At 44.8% G+C, this 24,423-nt stretch overlaps 1 protein-coding gene across 2 annotated transcripts in view; it reads left to right on the top strand.

Moving 5' to 3' along the window:
- The window catches only part of LOC135054525 (zinc finger protein ZFP2-like), a 152,371-nt gene that overhangs the window by 124,491 nt on the left and 3,457 nt on the right, over nt 1–24,423 (top strand). The window contains exons 3-6 of one of the 2 annotated variants that reach the window (XM_063957661.1): nt 2,489–2,662; nt 3,873–3,951; nt 4,070–4,167; nt 4,314–5,115. In XM_063957661.1, coding sequence (XP_063813731.1) covers nt 2,489–2,662; nt 3,873–3,951; nt 4,070–4,167; nt 4,314–5,115 — 1,153 coding nt within the window. The remainder of the gene's footprint in view (nt 1–2,488; nt 2,663–3,872; nt 3,952–4,069; nt 4,168–4,313; nt 5,116–24,423) is intronic. The other variant, XM_063957660.1, reaches the window with a different exon arrangement.

Genomic DNA, 24,423 nt, shown 5'->3' with positions numbered 1-24,423 from the left:
TACCAGGGCCATCAGAAGAACAGATACTCTCTTTGTCCTGTATGAATTCCACAAGAGAGGATGGCCTGCCAATAAGCAAACATTGGCTAGATGGCTTTGGATGACGATCTCAGAAGCATACTCTCAAGCTGATCTTCCTATCCTGGATAATGTCTCTGCCCATTCTACCCGGTCAGTCGATCCTTCATTGGCATCCCACCATGGTGCCTCAGCTGACCAACTCTGTAAGGCAGCCACATGGTCATCCATAAATACATATATCAGACATTATGCCTTTGATACCTTTTGCCTCTCAGGATGCTTTGTTTGGGTGTATCATTCTCCTGTCATATTGGAAGCGTCCCCTCCCATAATTGTTGCTTTGGGACATCCCAATGTATATCCTGTGGAGCTACTGTGGACCCTGAAGGAGAAAAGAGTTATGGCAGACTTACCATGGTTAACTCTTTCGAAAAGGTCCACAGTATTCACAGGGAGTGCACCCTGACGCACTAGATTTGAGAATCTTCACACTTCCTTCCGGTATGGAAGTGTGTGTGTTTTTCTTGCCTGAAAAGGTCTTCCTTCTCGCTTTAATCCTGCTCCTGCCTTGGGCTATATGAAAACATTCCCTTGGCCATGAGGCGGGGTTATATGGGAGCTGAACCGAGGCATGCTGGGGGCTCAAAAGTTTAACCGTGTGGTGCCCGATCCTCTCACGCGACCTACAACCCAATGTATATCCTGTGGATAATGTGTATCTCAGAGAAACAGTGTTAACCATGGTAAATCTACCATAATTCTTGTCTTCTTCTGGCAATTGCCTCAGCACGTAGCGTCTCAGATTTGGGAGCAGTTTCCTGCCGCTCCCCGTTTTTGATTTTTCATCATGACAGGGCAGTCCTACGGACCAAACCAGGGCTACCTTCCCATGGTGGTATCCAGATTTCATCTCAAAACTGAAATTGTTGTTCTGGCGTACCATACACATGGCCTCTCCGCAGGGGAAACCTCCTTGGATGTGGTCCATGCTCTACGTGGACCATACTAGTTCCATTAGGAAACCGGATTAACTATGTGTCCTCTATGGATTCCACAAGCGTGGCTGGCCAGCCAACAAACAAATCCTGGCTCGTTGGCTCTGTCTGAATATGTCACAGGCTTACATTGAAGCTGATCTTCCAGTACCAAGTACAGTCTCTGCTTACTCTTCTCGCTCTGTGTGACCTCCGTGGGCAGCCCACCGTGGCGCGTCTGCTGAACAACTATGTACGGCTGCTACGTGGTCTACGCCCCACACATTTCTTAGGCTCTATGTTTTTGATACGTTTACCTCTCAGGAAGCAACCTTTGGCCGCAACGTCCTAGGAGCGTTCCCTCCCTATTTCAACTGCTTTGGGACATCCCCATGGATATCCCTGTGGATACCTATGGACCCTGAAGAAGAATATAAGAGTTATGGTAAAACTTATCTATGTGAACTCTTTTCTTTGAGGTCCATAGGACTCACCCTGTCGCATCTGGCTTCAATGGGTGACTTTCTCAGTCACAAGAAGGGAAAGGGGGGACATGATAGAAACTTTCAAATATATCAAGGGTCTTAACAAAGTTCAGGAAGGAAACACTGAGACTGGAGGGTGGAGGTTCAGGGGAAATTTAAGGAAAAATTACTTCACAGAAAGGGTAGTGGATAAGTGGAATAGTCTCCCATCAGAGTTGGTAGAGGCTAAGACTGTAGAGCAATTTAAACATGCTTGGGATAGGCATATGAATATCCTTACAAAGAATTAAGGTTCAAAAAGGGTTGAGATTACCTAAAGGATAAAAAAAAAGGCAGACTAGATGGGCCAAGTGGTTCTTATCTGCCGTCAAATTCTATATTTCTATATATATTATGTTCCCGTCTCCAGGCTGTTGGTGTGTGTTTTCTGTGTGTACCATCCTTCTCTCATCTACAGCTCCTGCTTTGGGTTTGTTATCTAAAACTGAAGAGCCTGAGCTGTGGGCAGGGTATGAGGGGAGAGGGTCCAGTGCTTCCTGGGAGCTTCTAAAAACATAACTGTTTGGTGCCTGTCCGGGACTCCACCAGCATACCCCAAGGTTATCCATGTGGATACTATGGACCTCGAAGAAAGAGTTAAAGGGTTTTACCATAACTCTTATTTTTGGTTTGAGACCCTTTTATATTAAAGTGACTCCCGATCCTTGTATGACTGCATAAATCTGATTTGTACTTTTGTTATCTAAGGAGCTGGCTTCTTGTTCCAGACCTTTGTTTTTCTCCTTTGTTTTATTAGACATTGGTTACTCTCTATTCACTAACATGTTAGGCCTGTTGTATATTTGTATTCTAAATGTTGCTTATAGAACTATTGTTTTACCATGTATCCCTCATTTATATACAGTGTTGTCACATATGTTTTAAAAAAATCAAAGATTAAAAAAAAATCCAAATATTTCATTTATTTATACTTCTCATTTACCTTTATTAATGTCCCCCAATACACAGAATTACACAGTAGTGAGGAAGATATCCGGCAGCCGTCCCCATGTGTCAGGAGGACTAAGCAGGGCCCAGAGCCCCATAACGGTGCCTCAACCTCACTCACTGATACATGAGAGACACAATGACCAGAAGATCCTGGAACTCGCCAACAAGATCATTCAGCTGCTGACTGGAGAGGTGACTGCTGGGAATGGGGCATTATACAGTAACACCAGGGGACGTGTCTGGGTGGTGACTGCTGGGAATGGGGCGTTATTCAGTAACACCAGGGGACGTGTCTGGGTGATGACTGGAGAGGTGACTGCCGGGAATGGGACATTATACAGTAACACCAGGGGATGTGTCTGGGGGATGACTGGAGAGGTGACTGCTGGGAATGGGGCATTATACAGTAACACCAGGGGACGTGTCTGGGTGATGACTGGAGAGGTGACTGCTGGGAATGGGGCGTTATTCAGTAACACCAGGGGACGTGTCTGGGTGATGACTGGAAAGGTGACTGCTGGGAATGGGACATTATACAGTAACACCAGGGGACGTGTCTGGGTGGTGACTGCTGGGAATGGGGCGTTATTCAGTAACACCAGGGGACGTGTCTGGGTGATGACTGGAGAGGTGACTGCCGGGAATGGGACATTATACAGTAACACCAGGGGATGTGTCTGGGGGATGACTGGAGAGGTGACTGCTGGGAATGGGGCATTATACAGTAACACCAGGGGACGTGTCTGGGTGATGACTGGAGAGGTGACTGCTGGGAATGGGGCGTTATTCAGTAACACCAGGGGACGTGTCTGGGTGATGACTGGAAAGGTGACTGCTGGGAATGGGACATTATACAGTAACACCAGGTGACGTGTCTGGGTGATGACTGGAGATGTGACTGCTGGGAATGGGGTATTATACAGTAACACCAGGGGACGTGTCTGGGTGATGACTGGAGAGGTGACTGCTGGGAATGGGGCATTATTCAGTAACACCAGGGGACGTGTCTGGGTGATGACTGGAGAGGTGACTGCTGGGAATGGGACATTATACAGTAACACCAGGGGATGTGTCTGGGTGATGACTGGAGAGGTGACTGCTGGGGATGGGGCATTATACAGTAACACCAGGGGACGTGTCTGGGTGATGACTGGAGAGGTGACTGCTAGGAATGGGACATTATACAGTAACACCAGGGGACGTGTCTGGGTGATGACTGCTGGGAATGGGACATTATACAGTAACACCAGGGGATGTGTCTGGGTGATGACTGGGGAGGTGACTGCTGGGAATGGGACATTATACAGTAACACCAGGGGACGTGTCTGGGTGATGACTCTATCACTGTGTGTGTCAGGTTCCTCTAAGGTGTCAGAATGTCACTGTCTATGTCTCCATGCAGAAGGGGGAATATATAGAGGAACACAGGGGTCTGTACAAGGACGTGATGATGGAGAATCACTGGCCCTTCACATCACTGGGTAAGAGCAGACGGTCATGTATTGTACAGGGGAGAGCAGGTATGGGGGCCCCTATATACACACATCACCTGATAATCACATATATACACTGTACTCAGTCACTGTGTGTCTCCTACAGATGGGCCCAGTAACAGAGATACCCCAGAGAGATGTCCCCGTCCTCTGTATTCCCAGGATTGTACAGAGGAGAATCACAGGACCCCACAAGAGGATCGGGTAGGTGGGATTTAGGGTCTCACCAATATACCAAAGTGACTGTCACTATGTGATGTATAGAGAAACTGTGTGTTTCATATATTCTTCTGTGTTGTCTCAATAAATGTAGGTACTATTAAAGTCTTATTGATTTATGGGTTTTTTAGGGTGAAGATACAGAGGAAGAAGAGACGTATGTGACTGATATGAAGGCAGAAGATATAGAGGAAGAAGAGACGTATGTGACTGATATGAAGGCAGAAGATACAAAGGGAGAAGAAGAGACATATGTGACTCATATGAAGGCAAAAGATATAGAGGGAGAAGGAGAGATGTATGTGACTGATATAAAGGCAGAAGATATAGAGGGAGAAGAAGAGACGTATGTGACTGATATGAAGGCAGAAGATACAAAGGCAGAAGAAGAGACGTATGTGACTGATATAAAGGCAGAAGATATAGAGGGAGAAGAAGAGACGTATGTGACTGATATAAAGTCAGAAGATATAGAGGGAGAAGAAGAGACGCATGTGACTGATATAAAGGCAGAAGATACAGAGGGAGAAGAAGAGACGTATGTGACTGATATGAAGGCAGAAGATATAGAGGGAGAAGAAGAGACGTATGTGACTGATATAAAGGCAGAAGATATAGAGGGAGAAGAAGAGACGTATGTGACTGATATGAAGGCAGAAGATATAGAGGGAGAAGAAGAGACGTATGTGACTGATATAAAGGCAGAAGGTATAGAGGGAGAAGAAGAGACGTATGTGACTGATATAAAGGAAGAAGATATAGAGGGAGAAGAAGAGACGTATGTGACTGAAATGAAGGCAGAAGATACAGAGGGAGAAGAAGAGACGTATGTGACTGATATAAAGGTAGAAGATACAGAGGAAGAAGAAGAGACGTATGTGATGCGTGATCAGCAGTGTACGGAGGAGGAAATCCCTACAGATATCAGCACAGGTGAGTAATAATACATACTACCACTGTCCTGTTACTCTCCTATCTGCTCAGTTCTCATCTCTACTGAAGCTGCAGTGTAACTACATTGGTTCGCTAGAAGGCATTGCATGTACAGGATGTAGCATTAGTTTGCTTATTCCTCCTGACACAGTGACTAAAATCTATCAAAAATGTACAAGAAAACTAAATATCATTGAAATTGCAAGTGCATGTATAAAATAAAAAAATAAAATAAAAACTAAACACCTGGAAGAAATACTTTCTTCTTCAGAGTTCATACGGAGTCCGCAGGGATACCATGGGGTTGTTGGTTGGAAAGGTCTGGGCACCAAACATTTAAGCTTTAGCTCTCAGGATGCACTGGTCCTACTCCCCTATCTCCACACCCCCAGCCAGAGGCCTAGTCAGTATTCGTTTGGTGCCAGCAGGAGCCAGGCACCTTTAGACGGGGAATGCTTTGCAGTCCCAAGCATTTATTTTATACTTTATGGGGTGTTACATGTGGGTTAAGTTCGAGGTACTTTAACAAATAACTTGTTTATATAAATATTAATTTTTTGTATACTTCAATTCAGAAGATGGTCAATACAGCAATATTCAGATCATCCTGGCACTTCTGAAGTCAGTGATTAATCCAGGCAGAGTGAGGCTAATTTTACACTGACGATTTCTAATTTATATAGGTTGGAAAACTCCTGAATAAGCAATTTCATAGGTACAAGGGTCAAATTACAAAATATACATAAATGCTAAGAAACAGTAGGGGGCACTGTTGCCTCAATTTTGAATGTTTGAAATAACATATATATATATATATATATATATATATATATATATATACACACACACACACACACACACACACACACACTGTTTAACATGGATTATGTAGATTAAAACAAGGTGAAACGCAAATGTCTCAAGATTAAGACGCAAACATTCTAATGTTGACATATGTCCAGCTCCAAACACTGCCACTCAGAAACACATCAATTTGTCATGAATATATATATATATATATATATATATATTTTCTCTCCCTTCTTGTCCTATTAAAAACACCATATTGTAGTCATAACAAACACCAACCACCTTTCTAAAGATATAAAATAAGGCACTGATAAAATAATCAAATGAAGTTAAAACATGAAATAGACTGAATTGTGTATAGTCAGTACACAACATGACATGTAATGGGTAACTAGTAATAGTATGTGTACTTAAGTTGTACTTTGTATTTGGTGCTAAAACACCTGAAAACATTAGTTTGAGAATAGTGGAACTTATTTTTTGTATCACTCCTAATACATGGGGTTAATGTCAGCAAGGGGGAGGAAAGCTCTCCCTGATAGCTCCTTCCCCGGCTCAGCGCAAACCCTCAGGGAGGTTTCCTGTCTTAGAGCTGTACATTTGAATCCTTTTCCCGGTGAGACGCTCAGTTGCGATAGGGGCTTATGTCAGCAGGTCTCAGGATGGTCCTGTTTACCTGTATACTTTTCCTCTGGGCCAGGTTTATACAGTATGTAAATCCTACCAGCCTTTGTGACTCAATGGAGGGTATTCAATTGTTTGAAAAGTCGGTTGGGTGTCTGTTTTTTCCTGTCTATTTGATAGGAAAAAGCAAACACCAAACTGACTCTTGAAAACAATTGAATACCCTCCAAAAAGTTGATTCAGTGCCTAAATTATTTATGCATTGTATGTGACTTGTGTTAAGATCTGCTGTGTGATATATTGTTTATACTCTATATCTGTACAGGCAGAAGGTGGGAGGGGCTGGGGCACATAGACGTGCTACCCCGTCATCACAGTCTGTGTATACATCCGATTCAGAAGCTGTTAGGCGCCGGGGTCCGCTCGTCGGTGCGGCCCGGCGCCTAGCAACCAGGGACGCCGTGCGCGTACAGCCGCCGGCTCCCTGGCAACGCTAGACGCCGGGCGCACGGAGCCGCGCAGACCCTAGCAACGGGGACGCCACGTTCGGGCCGCGTTCCCCGTTGCTGGGTCTTTTCTAATTGTATAATGGTGTGCTGGCCGTGCAGCATGCAAGCTGCACGGCATTACTTGTGATTACCCAGTCTGGCTCCTGATTGGGGAGCTCACAGTTATAAGCACCCTTTGGACTTCTCACAGACGCCGGTGATAGCTTCCTGTTTGCCTGTGTCGGTTACAGAGAGTTTCCAGTCCTGCTCAATCCGGTTGTTCCTGTCCTCAGTGATCCTGTACTCGGAAGTTGTCATCTATTCCTGGAGTCTGACCGAGCACCTTTAACATCCTGTGGTGTTCGTGAGTCGCGGCGTAGCCGTGTGTTGCGGCTTGACCGCTTACTGTTTATTATTTTGTATCTTTGTGTTCTGGAGCTTTTGCTGAGGATTCCGCTCCCCCTGATCCACTCTGGTATCCAGCGGTGCTGGATAGGAGTGACGGATCAGTGGATCTTTGGTTGTCCTTTTCCCTGGCGGCTAGTCCGCACATACTTTTTGGTTTAGTTAGTTAGCTTGTAACCCCTGGCCTGGTTGCTTAGTCAGAGGGCCCCTTGTTATCACCCTGTCTCGGATTTCCCTTTGTCTCCCATTAAGACCTGAGGGGGCATCGGAGTTGGGCAGACATAATCCGCCCTTCAAACGCGGCTGCCATGGGCTCAAGCAACCATAGTCTCGCAGGGGATTTCTGATAACACGGGTGAGACAACGGAGTTAGGGCGCCAGGGGTTACTAGGCTCTCCTGCTCCCACAACCAGTATATCTTTCCAGTACTCAGACCTCTGCCATAAGATCTCCTCTGGTCTGGAGTACGGGAATCATAACATTATCACCGGCCAGACTAAAATTTAAAATTAAACAGGAGTAATTTTTCCCTTGTTCAGTTGGGAGATTTGTCGGCCTCATGAATCCCACCGGTGTCGGGCCAAATCCTGGCCAGCTTCTAGTTAGCCAGATTCAAGAACTTACTCAGATGGTTCAGGATCTGTCCCTTCGGGTGAGGTCACAGGAAGATCTGTTACGGACTTCCCCGAGGGTCATTCCTGAACCAAAAATGCATCTGCCTGACCGTTTTTCTGGGGATAGAAAACAGTTTTTTAATTTTAAAGAGTCTTGTAAACTTTATTTTCGTTTGAGACCAGTCTCCTCAGGTACGGAGGCTCAGCGGGTTGGAATTATTATTTCTCTGCTTCAGGAGGATCCTCAGACCTGGGCTTTTGGTTTAAAGACAGACGATCCGGCTTTATTTTCTGTAGACGCCTTTCTAAAATCTTTAGGGCTATTGTATGACGACCCTGATAGAGAGGCATCCGCCGAGAGTCAGTTACGTGCTCTCAGACAGGATAGGAATCCCGCAGAGATTTATTGTACGGAGTTTCGCCGTTGGTTGAACGACTGTGGATGGAATGACCCAGCCCTGCGCAGTCAGTTTCGCCTCGGCTTATCTGAGTCTATAAAAGACAGTCTCCTTCAGTATCCCGCTCCTGAGACTCTCGATAAACTCATGGAGCTCTCTATTAAGATTGATCGTCGGCTCAGAGAGCGGAAGGCTGAAAAAGGAGCATCTGTCGGGTCAACTCCTTGTGTTTTTTCCATCCCTGTGGACATAGAGGAGCCTATGCAGATAGGTCTCTCCAAACTGTCTCCTGAAGAAAGAACCAGAAGGCAAAATTCTGGTCTTTGTTTATACTGTGGAGGTAAGGGACATTTTGCCCGTAGTTGTCCGAACAAGTCGGGAAACGTCTCGACCAAGTGAATTGTGAGGGGGTTCACTTTGGTCTGCAGCTTATCTCCTCAAATAATTCACTGTTAGTCCCAGCTAAAGTTTCCTTTGGCAACCTCTGTTCTTCGGTCTCTGTTTTTGTGGACAGTGGAGCTGCAGGGAACTTTATGGATTTAACATGGGCCAAGACCTTAGGTATTCCTCAGTTAGCCTTGGGTAGGTGTATCACCATGCATGGTTTAGATGGGAGTCCCTTGTCCAATGGGGTTATTTCTCTCTGTACACCTCCTGTTCTACTCTCGGTAGGAGCTCTGCATTCTGAAAAAATTGAGTTTTTCCTCACCCATTGCCCAGCAGTTCCAGTGGTTCTGGGTCACCCTTGGCTGGCCTTTCATAATCCCATCATTGATTGGCAGTCGGGGGAGATCTCACAATGGGGTACCATCTGTAATAAGGAATGTATTACGCTTCCCATCAGAATAGCTGCTGCCATTCCCGCACCCATTCCTGTGGAATACCAGGATTTTGTTGATGTTTTTTCCAAGGGCAATGCGGATATTCTGCCTCCCCATAGGCCTTATGATTGTGCTATTGAGCTAATTCCTGGTGCCACTTTGCCTAAGGGAAGGTTATATGCATTGTCCGGACCTGAAACTGTGGCCATGAATGAGTATGTTAAAGAAAGCCTAGGGAAAGGATTTATCAGGCCATCTAAATCCCCTTTAAGTGCAGGCTTCTTCTTCGTAGAGAAGAAGGATGGTTCACTCAGACCCTGCATTGACTTTAGAGCCTTGAATAAAATCTCAGTAAAAAATACTTACCCTCTGCCACTGATCTCTGTCCTCTTTGATCAGCTACGTTCGGCTGTGATTTTTTCTAAGATTGACCTGAGAGGAGCATATAACCTCATCAGAATCAAGTCAGGGGATGAGTGGAAAACGGCATTCAGTACTCAGTCAGGCCACTATGAGTATCTGGTTATGCCATTCGGCCTGTCTAACGCTCCGGCAGTTTTCCAGGATCTCATTAACGATGTGCTCCGTGAATTTCTTGGAAAATTCGTTGTAGTCTACTTAGACGATATTTTGATTTATTCTGACTCTGTAGAACAACATGTTACCCAGGTGCGTCAGGTTCTAAAAAAATTACGTGAAAACCACCTATATGCCAAGCTGGAGAAGTGTGAATTTCATGTCACGGAGGTATCCTTTTTAGGATACATTATTTCCCCTCGGGGATTCCGTATGGAACCAAAGAAGCTCCAAGCCATCCTTAGTTGGGCGCAACCCACCAACTTAAAAGCAATTCAGCGCTTTTTAGGGTTTGCGAACTACTATAGAAGATTTATTCACTCTTTCTCTGACCTAGTTGCTCCCATTGTGGCACTGACTAAAAAGGGAGCAGATCCTACCAATTGGTCACGTGAAGCTGAGTTATCTTTTCAGGCCTTGAAACAAGCCTTTGTCTCAGCCCCTGTCCTCAGACACCCCAACCCAGAATTGCCTTTCATTGTTGAGGTTGATGCCTCAGAGGTTGGAGTAGGGGCTATCCTATCTCAGAAGGATCCGGATTCCCTTGAATTACATCCTTGTGCCTTTATGTCCAGGAAATTCTCTTCTGCTGAATCCAACTACGATGTTGGTAACCGGGAATTGCTGGCTATTAAATGGGCTTTCGAGGAGTGGAGGCATTGGCTTGAGGGAGCGACTCATATCATTTCAGTTTTGACTGATCACAAAAATCTTCAATACATTGAATCAGCTAAACGACTGAATGCCCGGCAGGCTCGTTGGGCTTTATTTTTTACTCGTTTCAAATTCATTATCACCTTCAGGCCAGGTTCCAAGAATACCAAGGCAGATGCCCTGTCACGCAGTTTTCTTCCAGTTCAAGACAACAGTCCTGTTACTCCCATACTTCCGTCTTCAGTCATTCGGGCAGGCCTCACACAGGATTTATTTACCCAGTTAAAGCTGCTTCAACATCAAGCTCCTGGAAATACTCCTGCTGGTCGTCTTTTTGTCCCTGAGTTTTTGAGAGCAACTGTTTTGACGGAGTTTCATGATAGCAAAGTTGCCGGGCATCCGGGAATCGCTAAGACTTTGGAATTAGTCTCCCGCTCAGTATGGTGGCCTGGTCTTTCCAAAGACATTAAGGAGTTTGTTTTTTCGTGTCAGGTCTGTGCACAGCATAAAGTTCCCCGTTCTTTGCCTATCGGTCAGCTTATGCCCTTGAATGTTCCTCTTAGGCCATGGTCTCATATCTCCATGGATTTTGTGGTGGACCTCCCTCTGTCAGCCGGATGCCGAGTCATATGGGTGGTAGTGGACCGTTTTAGTAAAATGGCCCATTTCATTGCTCTTCCCCGATTGCCATCTGCCCAGGGATTGGCAGTCTTGTTCCTCCGCCATGTTTTCAGACTCCATGGGTTACCCACTGATATTGTTTCCGATCGGGGTCCACAATTCATTGCACAGTTTTGGAAATCTTTTTGTGTCTCATTGAAGATGAAATTATCTTTAACGTCAGGCTACCATCCCCAATCCAACGGGCAGACTGAGCGAGTTAATCAATCACTAAAACAATATTTGCGGTTGTACTCGGCCAAACTCCAAAATGACTGGTCTGAGTTTCTTCCATTGGCGGAGTTCGCTTACAATAATGCCTGTCATTCCTCCACCAATGTGTCTCCATTTTTTGCAGTTTTTGGTTTTCACCCCAGAGCTAATTCCTTTTTTCAACATTCCTCTGTCTCCTCACTGACCTTGACCTCTCATCTTAGGCTCATTTGGAGAAAAGTGCACCTGGCTCTCAGAAAAGCGGCATTTCAGGAAAAGAGATTTTCTGACAGGCTCCGGCGGCCGTGCACTTTTAAAGTAGGAGATAGGGTATGGTTGTCGACTCGCAACATTAAACTTCGACAAACCTCAGCCAGATTGGGTCCTAAATTTATTGGACCATTTCACATTATCAAAAAAGTCAATCCAGTTGCCTTCCGGTTACGTTTACCAAAAACTTTACGGATCGGAAATACTTTCCATTGCTCATTGCTGAAACCATATGTTTCGTCCAGTAGATTTCCTCGTAAGATATCTCAGGGGAGATTACCAATAGATGTACAAGGTCAGCAGGAGTTCTTGGTGGAGAAGGTTCTCGATTCCAAGTTGTCCCGGGGTCGGCTTTATTTTTTGGTGCATTGGAGAGGTTATGGTCCAGAAGAAAGGTCTTGGTTCCTGGATAAGGATCTCCATGCCCCGAGGCTCAAGAGGGCATTTTTTCGAGAATTTCCTCGGAAACCTGGCTTTAGGGGTTCCTTGACCCCTCCTCAAGGGGGGGGTACTGTTAGGCGCCGGGGTCCGCTCGTCGGTGCGGCCCGGCGCCTAGCAACCAGGGACGCCGTGCGCGTACAGCCGCCGGCTCCCTGGCAACGCTAGACGCCGGGCGCACGGAGCCGCGCAGACCCTAGCAACGGGGACGCCACGTTCGGGCCGCGTTCCCCGTTGCTGGGTCTTTTCTAATTGTATAATGGTGTGCTGGCCGTGCAGCATGCAAGCTGCACGGCATTACTTGTGATTACCCAGTCTGGCTCCTGATTGGGGAGCTCACAGTTATAAGCACCCTTTGGACTTCTCACAGACGCCGGTGATAGCTTCCTGTTTGCCTGTGTCGGTTACAGAGAGTTTCCAGTCCTGCTCAATCCGGTTGTTCCTGACCTCAGTGATCCTGTACTCGGAAGTTGTCATCTATTCCTGGAGTCTGACCGAGCACCTTTAACATCCTGTGGTGTTCGTGAGTCGCGGCGTAGCCGTGTGTTGCGGCTTGACCGCTTACTGTTTATTATTTTGTATCTTTGTGTTCTGGAGCTTTTGCGGAGGATTCCGCTCCCCCTGATCCACTCTGGTATCCAGCGGTGCTGGATAGGAGTGACGGATCAGTGGATCTTTGGTTGTCCTTTTCCCTGGCGGCTAGTCCGCACATACTTTTTGGTTTAGTTAGTTAGCTTGTAACCCCTGGCCTGGTTGCTTAGTCAGAGGGCCCCTTGTTATCACCCTGTCTCGGATTTCCCTTTGTCTCCCATTAAGACCTGAGGGGGCATCGGAGTTGGGCAGACATAATCCGCCCTTCAAACGCGGCTGCCATGGGCTCAAGCAACCATAGTCTCGCAGGGGATTTCTGATAACACGGGCGAGACAACGGAGTTAGGGCGCCAGGGGTTACTAGGCTCTCCTGCTCCCACAACCAGTATATCTTTCCAGTACTCAGACCTCTGCCATAAGATCTCCTCTGGTCTGGAGTACGGGAATCATAACAGAAGCCTCATCTGGTCAGTAGACAAATGCTCCAGAGTCTGCTTTACGAGAGGGACACAGTTTGGTTATTCTGTGTCAAATCAACACACTTTTTGATAATTTTACCCTACGGGGCGTGGCATGGCAGGCAAGAGAGAAATACTGTACATACCTTGGATGAGCTCCTGCCCGACGTCTGCTATAATATAGCTTTATACTGCAAATTAGCCTGCCTGGCTTTCCCTTTTCACCCTATTTACCCTCCCCAATGGTCTGCAATAAGGGGAATTTGGTTGCGGAGCCGGGAGACGCTAGTTGCATCTTTGCAGGCTGTGGCCTTTCCTCCCTGTACAAGCCGGGACCCTGAGTTGGCCTGGGACCTGCTGCGGACTATCAGGGCGGTGGAACAAAGACGCCTGTTCCGCCTACACCCGCAGCCACATGACAACTCTCCCTGCTCTCTGGAGAGTAAACAGGCTGACTTTTACCACCTGTCCCTGCTATACAGACCTGAGGGACGCTGGTCAATGAAGCTGTGGCTGTTGCTGTCGGCGGGTGACGGTTACTGGCTGGTCCGTGGCTGATGTCCACCCTGTCTGCTGCAGTATCCCCTCACTGGACAGCATACTTCAACAGCTATTCCACGGATGGGCTGGGTGTTTTCATTTTGGAAAATTGTTTATGCAACGTGGCCTAGTGTAGGCATAGGCTAAATGACCACGACTACGACTTCATCTACTAGAGTGCAAACTACACTTAAATGAGTTTCCTGAAATGTAGAGGTGATGAATACTCCTATAAAGAGAAGAAAAATTCTCTCTTCCCTTAAACTGTTAAAACCCGATCTTGTCCTTTTGCAAGAAACCCACTGGAAGTCCTCTGACCCTAATATTGTGAGAGACACATGGATAGGGGAATTTAAAGCGGCCTTTTATACGTCCAAACTGAGGGGGTTTTTAATCCTCTTTAATAAATATCTCACATATCACATTAGAGATTGTTTATATGACTCGGATGGCCGTTATCTATTTATTAAGCTCACCATTTACGGAATTCCTTATACTATAGCTACTATATATGGCCCCATTGTCCCCTTTTTTCAGACATATATGATAAGTTGCAGGACTGGGCGGATGGAGAAATTATTTTAGGTGGAGATTTAACTGTGTCCAGTCTTCGGGTTTGGCTAGATCTACCTCTGCTAGTTCTCAAGGTACAGCTAAACCCCTTCTTTGTTCCTGAAGACCAATTTATTGAAGCTATGTGATCCCTGGAAGTGCCACCATCCTGAGTCTCGTGAATATACATTTTACTCACATCCCCATCACTCCTCTTCTCGCTTGGACTATTGGTTGGTCACAGATACTCTTACAACGTGTAGTCAGACCCAGACAGAACCCATAACTTTGTCTAACTATGCTCCGCTATGGTTCACTATTAAACTAAATACCTGTGTCTCCCTATCATCTAATCTGAGATTTCCTGCATAAATGGAGAAATCATTTGATTTTTGGACACCTTTAGAGCAGGCGTTCCTTAATTATGTAGATGACAATATAGCACATGTAGAAGATATTAAAAAATTTTTGGTCGGCTACGAAGCTGGTGATACGTGGACAGATTATGGAATATGTTTCCAGGAGACGCAGGTTGTTGACTACTCAATTATATGATCTTGGTCGCAATTTGACTAAAACATAGGATACACTTCTATTACAGGATTCGCCTGAACACTGACAGGCCGATCTAGCTGCCAAACAGCTTTATGACTAATTATGCACCGAAAGGGCGAGGTTTTCATATGATGTACAACACAATACATTTTTTCGAGGTGGCATCCAATCTGGCAGATTGTAAGCAAATTTGTCCGATCATACTCTGCTCCTTCTCGTATTTCTCAATTAAACACTGACTCTTCATCAGCTGTCTGTGATACGCCGTCTAACTGACGCGTTTCTCCAATATTACAAAACCATGTATGAGGCACTCCCTGATCACCCGAACATGGGTATGCAATTTCTTGAGAAGGCGGGCCTACCTGTTTTGACAGCGGAGGAAAGAGTCGCTGACGGAACCGGTCACAGAACCGGAACTACTTTCCTTAATCGGATCATTACAAAAAGATAAATCTCCTGGCCCAGATAGTTTTAGAGCAGAGTATTATCGAATATTGGCTCCTCATTTAATACCTCATTTGCTGACTTTCTATAACTCTCCACCTAAGGGCTTTAATGATGCTAGAATGGTAGTTTTTCCGAAACCTGGAAAATAATCTCGTTTTGTACAATCCTATAGACCAGTGATTTTCAACCTTTTTTAACTCGCGTCACACCAAACAATATTTTTAAATTGCCAAGGCACACCATCAGTCCCCTACATGGAAAAAAACACACACATTGGCCCCCACAGTAAGAAAAAGCCCCCCCCACACACATTGGCCTCCACAGAAAAAAACAATTACATTATTCCCCATAGAAAAAACAATCACATTGCACCCAACATAAATCATTTTGCTCCCCACATAAAGGCCCTCATTCCGAGTTGTTCGCTCGCAAGGCGATTTTAGCAGAGTTACACACGCTAAGCCGCCGCCTACTGGGAGTGTATCTTAGCTTCTTAAAAGTGCGACCGATGTATTCGCAATATTGCGATTACAAACTACTTAGCAGTTTTTGAGTAGCTTCAGACTTACTCTGCCTGTGCGATCATTTCTGTGCTTTTCGTTCCTGGCTGACGTCACAAACACACCCAGCGTTCGCCCAGGCACTCCCACCGTTTCTCCGGCCACTCCTGCGTTTTTTCCGGAAACGGTAGCGTTTTTCACCACACGCCCCTAAAACGCCGTGCTTCCACCCAGTAACACCCATTTCCTGTCAATCACAATGCGATCGTCGGAGCGATGAAAAAGCCGTGAGTAAACTTACATTCTTCATAGTAAAGTTACTTGGCGCAGTCGCAATGCGAACATTGCGCATGCGCACTAAGCGGATTCTCACTGCGATGCGATGAAAAACTCCGAGCGAACAACTCGGAATGAGGGCCAAATTACATTGCGCCCTACATATATTATTCCACACATAAGTAACATTGCCCCCCCAACATAAGTTTCTTTGCCCCTCCTACATAAGTTACATTGCCTATCCCCACAAATTATTCCCCACAAATAGTAGCTCCTACCGTCATCTGTCTTTCTCTGTCTGTCCCTCAGTGGTGGAGCTTGCTTCCAGTGCTGCGAGTACTGAGCAGCGGGCGGGCAGGAGCGGTGTGGATGCAGAAGAGTGGGCGGGCTGCCTGCCTTGTGGGATGGGGCGTCCATGACCTATGATGTCACCGCCGCGTCTCCATGGCATAGGTCACGGCCCATGCACGATTGCCTCTGAGCCTCCCAGAGCTGCCTGGGCTCACAGTTTGTATTGAAAGTATGGCAGCGGCTCCGGAGCACACCTTACAAGTGGTGGTGTGCCGTGGCACACCTGTTGAAAATGCCTGCTATAGACCTATCTCATTACTGAATCAGGATCTAAAACTGGTTACCAAATTGATTGCTATACGGCTTCAATCTGTCTTACAACGTCTTTTACATCCTGCTCATAATGGATTTGTCAGTAACAGAACTTCAGTGCGTAATATTCATAAGCTGATCACAGCAATGTATTGCTCAAAACAATCCGCCTACCAAACTGCACCTATTGTTAGTCGCGACGCCGATAAGGCGTTTGACCGTGTCTCCTGGTCACATATACTCACGGGTTCTCCATGTGCAGCAATTTGGTGTATTCGCCTATTTCGATTACTCTATGCGCAACCTCAGGCATGTCTTACGATTAATTGCCTAAACACATCCTCCTTTATTTTCCGCAAAGGGACACGTCAAGGGTGTCCTCTCTCCCCCCCCCTTTTTTTTTAATCAGGCCCTGTATCCATTGACTCGTACTTTTAAACTAGAGGTATCATGGAAAGGAATAAGAGTAGGACCTCATGACGTTAAAATTTCTGCCTTCGCAGATGACCTATTATTATATTTTAGAGATCCTTTTCCCTCTTTATTAACTATACTAAGAGTGTCTAATTTAATATCGGGATTTTTAATACATTTTAGCCAAACTGAGGCATTGGCATTGGGAGAAGAGGCGAAATTGGGATAGGGCAACTCATTTCAATTTTAAATGGGCTCAAAATTACTTTGTATATTTGGGCGTACGTATTTCATCTAGTATAATCGATTTATATTCTTTGAATAATTTTTATTATATTAATCAGATTATGGAAGACTTTGCAAGATGGCAACATCTTCCGATTTTCCTATTTGGGTAGATGCTACTTATATAAAATGATCTGCTTCCCTCATTTTCTTTATCCAATTCAAATGCTTTCGTTTCTGTTGTTAAAACGTGATACACATACAATAAGTAAAGCCCTTACTAAATTTATTTGGGCAAAGACACGTCCTGTTATTGCGCTATTTCATTTGAAATAACCTACATCACTAGGTGGGAGTTAATCTTCTTTGTCCAGAAGACTACACCCTAGCCGCCAATTGTAGATACGCCTTAGACTGGATAGTGGGGGATTATAAAGCCTGGCGTCTACCTAGGAAACGCTTAGGCCTTTTTGACAAACTCATTATTATATCAGATCCACACTTCCAGGATGGAAAGGCGAATGAGACAGTTCGTGGTTGGCACCTTCAGGGACTTGGGTAACTATATACATTTTTGAATGATGAATCCTCAGCGATCCTTACTCTAAAAGAGAAACATCCAACTCTTTGTTTTCCTCTTTTTGTTAACTTTCAGGTACGGAGCTATTTTACAGGTAAACTGTCACGTTTACAATCTATAGAACGTCCCTTCCCTTTAGATGGAGTACGGATATATCCACCTTCCCCCTATTCTACATCCTTCATTTATTCTCCTACTTGGAGGAGATTAGATCTTGTGGAATCTATTTAGGCGTACCCGGCTCAAAAATAAGTTCTTAAGTTTTTCAGGATACCAATGATGTCTTTGCTGCGCAGGAGAATATAGAAAACACACACACGTGGTCTTCAGGATATATTCTGGCTTTTAATGGACTCAGTTGACCCTTTTATAACAGCTTTAATTAGCATAGATACAAAGAAATCATAACTGTGCACGCTCGTCATTAACATACAATATGAATATTAGTAATTTTAAAACACAATGGGGTGTATTCAAGTCTTGTCGAAAACTGCTGTCTTGTCTGAAAGACGTCAGTTTCCGACTGTTTTTGGTCAGAAGGCGTTCCGACCTATTCAATGCCCCCTCAGATTTTCCGACAAGTCTGGAATTCCGACTTGTCAGAAAGCACGCATATCGTGTATTGTCGGAAACGCGGTTAAATCCAACAGATTTTAGCCCCCTTTCCGACAATGTCAATCCGACTTTAAAAAATATTGGGTTCGCATTGTCGCGAATGGCCAAATCCTTTCAGATTTGGCCACTCATTGAATACTTATATGTCGGATCCGACATCTGTTGAATACACCCCAAAATGTATATAATATATTGTCGCTGGAGGGCAACATTACTCTACATAAAAGTATTGAAAAGTATGTCTTGTCTTACGAATGTGGTCCTTGAATGTCTGATAACATAATCAAACATCCTTAGACATCCTACACTCCCATGCCGTTCTCACTGCCTCCTATTCATTTAATGTCACTTGATTTGGCGTACTAGATCTACATAAATCAATAAAATACGATTCTAATAATTTTTAAATGTCAGGGTGGGAAGTGAGTGTCGATTTGGAATTATGATCTTGTAATTTGGTGATTGTAGCATTTTTTAGTTTGTTGTTTAGCCATAAAGGCCAGAAGTCGTCCTGACTTACCACCCCAACAGTAGTATTGATTTTTCATGTATTCAGTCTTAAGTTTTTCCTCCTGCAAGACAAAGGCCTCCAGTAAGGCCTTCTCCTGAAGGTATGTGGCTTTATTTTCCTCTGTAGCAGAAGTCAAGAATTGTTGGTGTGAATGGTGTAACCTACTGGTTAGAGAGTGTACTTTTTCCTTTCTGTCTTTATTATGCCTGGCTACATATGATATGATATGTCCTCGCGTGACCGCTTTAGAAGCTTCCCAAAATAAAACTATGTTCTCCCAATGTTGTATATTGTCCTCTACATACGCCTGCCAGTTAGTTGTAAGATATTTTTGGAAATCTTCATTTTGTGTTAGGTACATTGGCTATCGCCATAATTTAGGGGTACGTAATGGGTTTCTCTGTGTCCATGTCGCACAAAACAGGTGGATGGTCAGAAATTATGTTGTCAATAAAGGTATGAGTTATACGTGTGAAGGAGGACTCCTCCACTAAAATGTAATGCAACCTCGTAAAGGTGTCATGCAAACGCGAGTGGAAGGTATATTCCTTACTGGAGCCATTTTGTAATATCCACACATCAATCAGAGCATGTTGAGAACATAAAAAGATATACCCTCTCTGTTGTTGGGTGGAGGGGGGGATTCTGGGGGTTTAGAGTGTTCCAGACGGACGTCATGCAGTGAGTTCATATCATTGCCAATAATTAAGTTGGGTGTAGAATTTGCATCAAACAAACAAAGTAGAAATGGACTGGTAAAATGTGGAATTTGGAGAGTTGGGTGCATAAAGGTTAAGTAATGTAAAGTGTTCGCCATGAATTGTCCTATTCAGCATAAGGTATCTTCCTTTACAAGTCAGCCACAGTTTTGGTTATTTCATAGTCAAGGTTCCTATTGAATAGGATCGCCACACCCCGTTTTGTTTTTTACAGAAAGAGGTGGAAACACAGTGTCCCAACCAAGGGCTTTTTAAAGCTGAATTAGTGTTTACAACCAATGGGTTTCCTGCAAAAATATGCTATCAGGATGAGGATGCTTTAAATGGGTGAGAACCCACGATGATGAAACCAACGTCCGGACATGCATGGCTTAGAAAAAAAAAAGAGAAAAGTATAGAAAAAGAAGTAGTTAAACCAAGTCAACAAAACAATAACCATATTACAGTTGCTTTTAGTAAATCACCCAACGCCATAAGGGTGATTCAGTTAGAACCACACAAATTGTCGGACCATATGGTGTGGTGTTGCTAACAATTGCAAATTACAACTTTGTAAGTCATCAGCCATTTGGGTGTGGGTTGGTATCTGGGGTGAAATAAGTGATTTTAAAGTAATTCCTGCGCTGGATAGGGTCATCAAACATATGTATTTTTCCATCAGCATTCACCCTAAGCTTCACCAGGTATATAAGAGCAAACTTAATTTTATTTTCAAAATGTGCTGTTACAAGCTGCGAATGCAGCTTGCATTCTGTTTATGTTGTGAGGCTGTTGTCTTTCTGTTAGCATTCCAGGTTTTCTTATGTACTTGTTATTTATAATTCTCACAAGATATATGTTGTTTCTTGGTTTCCGTTTTTATTAATGAGCAAATACATTTGACACTTTAAATTTTTAAAGCAAGAGTGCCCTACAAAAAGATTTTCTTTTTTTCCCTCTTTTGTGGTGTGTACAAAGTTATAAATACATCACTCGTTATGAACAAGAACTGAAAGCTTCAGTCACACAGAATATTAACATATAATTTTATTCTTGTTGACAGACATAGTGCTGTCTGTTCCAATTGGCAAGCCTGCTATCACTGCACACAGTGTAATCCTGCGCCGGTTTCAGTCTCAATTTCTCAGGATCTCTGCTTCCCTTCAGGGGGTTCTGTTCCAGTTCCAAATTCCGGGCTTCTTCATAATCCACATCAGACAGTTTAAGTTAAATCCTGGGATTTGCATTGGTTAATTTCAGAGTTTGAGTTACCTCTTGTATTTGATTATTTGTATCATCCTGTGCATTGTTGCATTTATATACCATCTGTGTTTGATTATTATACCACCCTGTGCATTGTTGCATTTCATATACATTCAGTGTTTATTATTATATCACCCTGTGCATTGTTGCACCTACATATAATTTGTTTATAATCTCTGAGTATTAGGCAGGGGTATTAAGGTTCTGTTCTGTGATGTCTCATTGAACTGCATCTACTCCTGCCCAGCCTCCTATAGTCGCCTTGTCCTTACATAAGACCTGTGGGTATCTGAGTACGGGGTGGACCTAATTCACCCTGGACAGGCGGTTGCTATAGGTGAAGCCTAACATCACAGGAGGCTAAAAGACTGCTGGGCAGGGGGTAATTGCATGAGCATCACCAGGTACTACCTTATAACCCAGGAGACTGAGTAGTCTTCATAACAGGTGCTTACATACAAGAGAATTTGGAAATCGCGCACCTGGAGGGTGCAGTGCTTGAGGTATGCAATAAGAACATTCTCTTTGTCCCTGTAGTTCATAAATTTGGCTATAACAAGACATGGTCTAGCATCTCGAGTCTCCCTATCAGGCCCTATTGGGTGGGCTCTTTCAGTCATAAGCGTGCCTGAAGTGGTGGGGACATTTAATACGGCTATGATGTTGGTGCTAAGGAGGTTCATTATTTCCGTATCCTTCACTAATTCGGGGATGCCAATGAACCTCAAATTACTGCGTAAGGTTCTGTTTTCTAAATCCTCTAAGTTAGATTCCAACTTGATGTTAATTTATACTTGCACCTCTGCAAACTGTTTGAGTTCTGAAATGGCATCGTTATTGTTGGCGTGCTGTTCCACCTCAACCACGTGCTTAGTGTTGGTTTCAAGATGGGTTGGAGTACTATTAATGGACGCTGGTATAGCGTCTAAATTTTGTTCTATCAGTGAAGTTTCTTCCGGATTCAAATCTCTTGAGGATTCACATGTGATACCTAAAGATGGGCTTTCTGGAGGAGTGATAGAGAGCGATAAGGTCCCTAAGTTCAGGTTAGTGGGATTCATAATAAGGGTGTTTGGAATGTTCTTAGCATTGGTCCTATTTTTATTTCTCAAGATTGGTGTTTAAGGCCTGTTTAAGAATTTTTCCATGGTATGAGCAACTAACTTAGGCCAGGAATTGAATGTACCCGCAGTGATGGTTTATAGAGGATCACCTTTTGTTATAGTCACAATAGTGACCCACCAAATTATTAGCTCACATTTGTTATGGTGTGTAAAGTACCATGCACTTTGAAAAAGTCAGTACCACAAATTAGTAGATATAAATGAAAGTCGGTTATGGTCTGGCAGCTACAATAACGCTGAGGTTGTATATTACTCCTGACTTGTAAAATGGTAATGTATTCAGGCCCTCATTCCGAGTCGTTCGCTCTGTAAATTTCTTCGCATCGCAGCATTTTTCTGCTTAGTACGCATGCGCAATGTTCGCACTGCAACTGCGCCAAGTAATTTTGCTATGAAGATAGGATTTTTACTCACGGCTTTTTCATCGCTCCGGCGATCGTAGTGTGATTGACAGGAAATGGGTGTTACTGGGCGGAAACACGGCGTTTTATGGGCGTGTGGATAAAAACGCTACCGTTTCCGGAAAAAACGCAGGAGTGGCCGGAGAAACGGGGGAGTGTCTGGGCGAACGCTGGGTGTGTTTGTGACGTCAAACCAGGAACGACAAGCACTTTACTGATCGCAGATGCCGAGTAAGTCTGAAGCTACTCTGAAACTGCTAAGTAGTTTGTAATCGCAATATTGCGAATACATCGGTCACAATTTTAAGACGCTAAGATTCACTCCCAGTAGGCGGTGGCTTAGCGTGTGCAACTCTGCTAAAATCGCCTTGCGACCGATCAACTCGGAATGAGGGCCTCAATTCAGTACTTAAGTTAAAGCATAGTATAAAAAGGCAGTTATGGTTAATCACCACTAGGTGGGAGAGTTTGCCTGAAAATATACCTCAAGAAACCAAATATAGCAGAGGATATAACCTATAATGTTAAAATAAGACCATCACTTGTCTTAATGCTTAGATGCAAATGGGTACACAGACATAACGCTAGATTTAGAACAGTAGACACCATTACACATTACTGATAACTAGAAGACCTGACACTGAAACACATAGCAAGTGAGTCCGCATGGCAGTAAATCGTAGTGGCAGTAAAAATGTGGAATGGTAATCTGTATTGCCTGTTATACACACCAAACAAAGACAACTAAGTATTGTGTACCAGTGACCGTAATATAATAAAGGGGGAATGGAAAAGAATGATTTTGCCCTTCCAGCGAGTCCTGCTTCAGTTTTACACCCAGCAGTGGACCTTTCAGAAGACAGTTGCTTGGGGGGGGGGGATGCAAGTAACTCGGGGTGGGAAAGAAAAGGGATATATAAAAAAGGTGGGTGGGGGAAAATACCTGAGTAGAAGAGGTGAGATAAGATGACCAGGAGCTACAGTATGTCACTGGCAGCCAGTAGCGGAGAAGTGGGGCTGCAGAGGCTGAGTGTGCTTCAAAGGCTATGGAGCAGCTAACACCACCGAAGGTCCCTGTAGGCTATGGCAGATGAATGCTCTACAGAAATTCTGTCCCATAGGGCAGGGCAACAGGTTTCCCTACAGACTCCCGCTTGGCACCACCAGCCGTGAGGGGCAGGATGTCCTTCTCGGGTTACCTGTATGAAAGCTATCGAGGGCAGCTCCCCGAATATTGGCCTCAGTAGCCCTCCAGGTCTGTTTTCTTCCCGCGCCACACGGCTCCGCAACCACTGGAGATATGAATAAAGCAGAACTGCAGCGCTCCAGTGCAGGCACAGCCCCGGGTGTCTTCCTGCAACCTATGGCTTCGCAGCCGCCAGAGATGGTGATGAAGCGGCACAGCAGCAGCTTCAGTTTCTCCCCATGTCCCTACAGTTGCCGGAGATGAAGCAGCATGTCAGCATGTGCAGGTAAAGCTCCAGTGTTCTCCAGTGCCTCCACAGCCACCGCAGATGTGGACAAATCTGCACGGTAGCCCCCTAGTGCACACACCGCTCTGGTGTCCTCCCGCATCACACACCTCCATGGCTGTCGGGTGAAGAGAATGGAGAGGCACCTACACTCAGTAGGCCACCCAGGACATCAGTTGTTCACTGCCTCCGCGCCAGCTGCCGCCAGCGAAAGCGCAACAACAGGAGCCCACCACGAATAGCAGGCCATCCGATGGAAGACCTGCATCAGTCTTCAATCCTGGTCTCAAGTTGCTCACTGCTCTCCTCACAGTGTGCCAGGTGAGATGGTTTATGTTGGCAATTCCTGTTGAACTTAGGGTGGGAAGAAAAGTATGGGTGATGTTCTTGTGGCAATGGCGACTCTGTCCCGCACGCCAGTGGGCACCAGCATAATCAGGCCAGATTCTGGTGATTACATGGTTCTGGTCAATGTAACAATCAGGTCCTCTGGTTGGCCCAGCCGTCCG

This window comes from Pseudophryne corroboree, chromosome 3 (assembly GCF_028390025.1).
Source record: "Pseudophryne corroboree isolate aPseCor3 chromosome 3, aPseCor3.hap2, whole genome shotgun sequence".
NCBI classification, from domain to species: domain Eukaryota; kingdom Metazoa; phylum Chordata; class Amphibia; order Anura; family Myobatrachidae; genus Pseudophryne; species Pseudophryne corroboree.
This window is presented reverse-complemented; position numbering and strand designations above follow the sequence as displayed.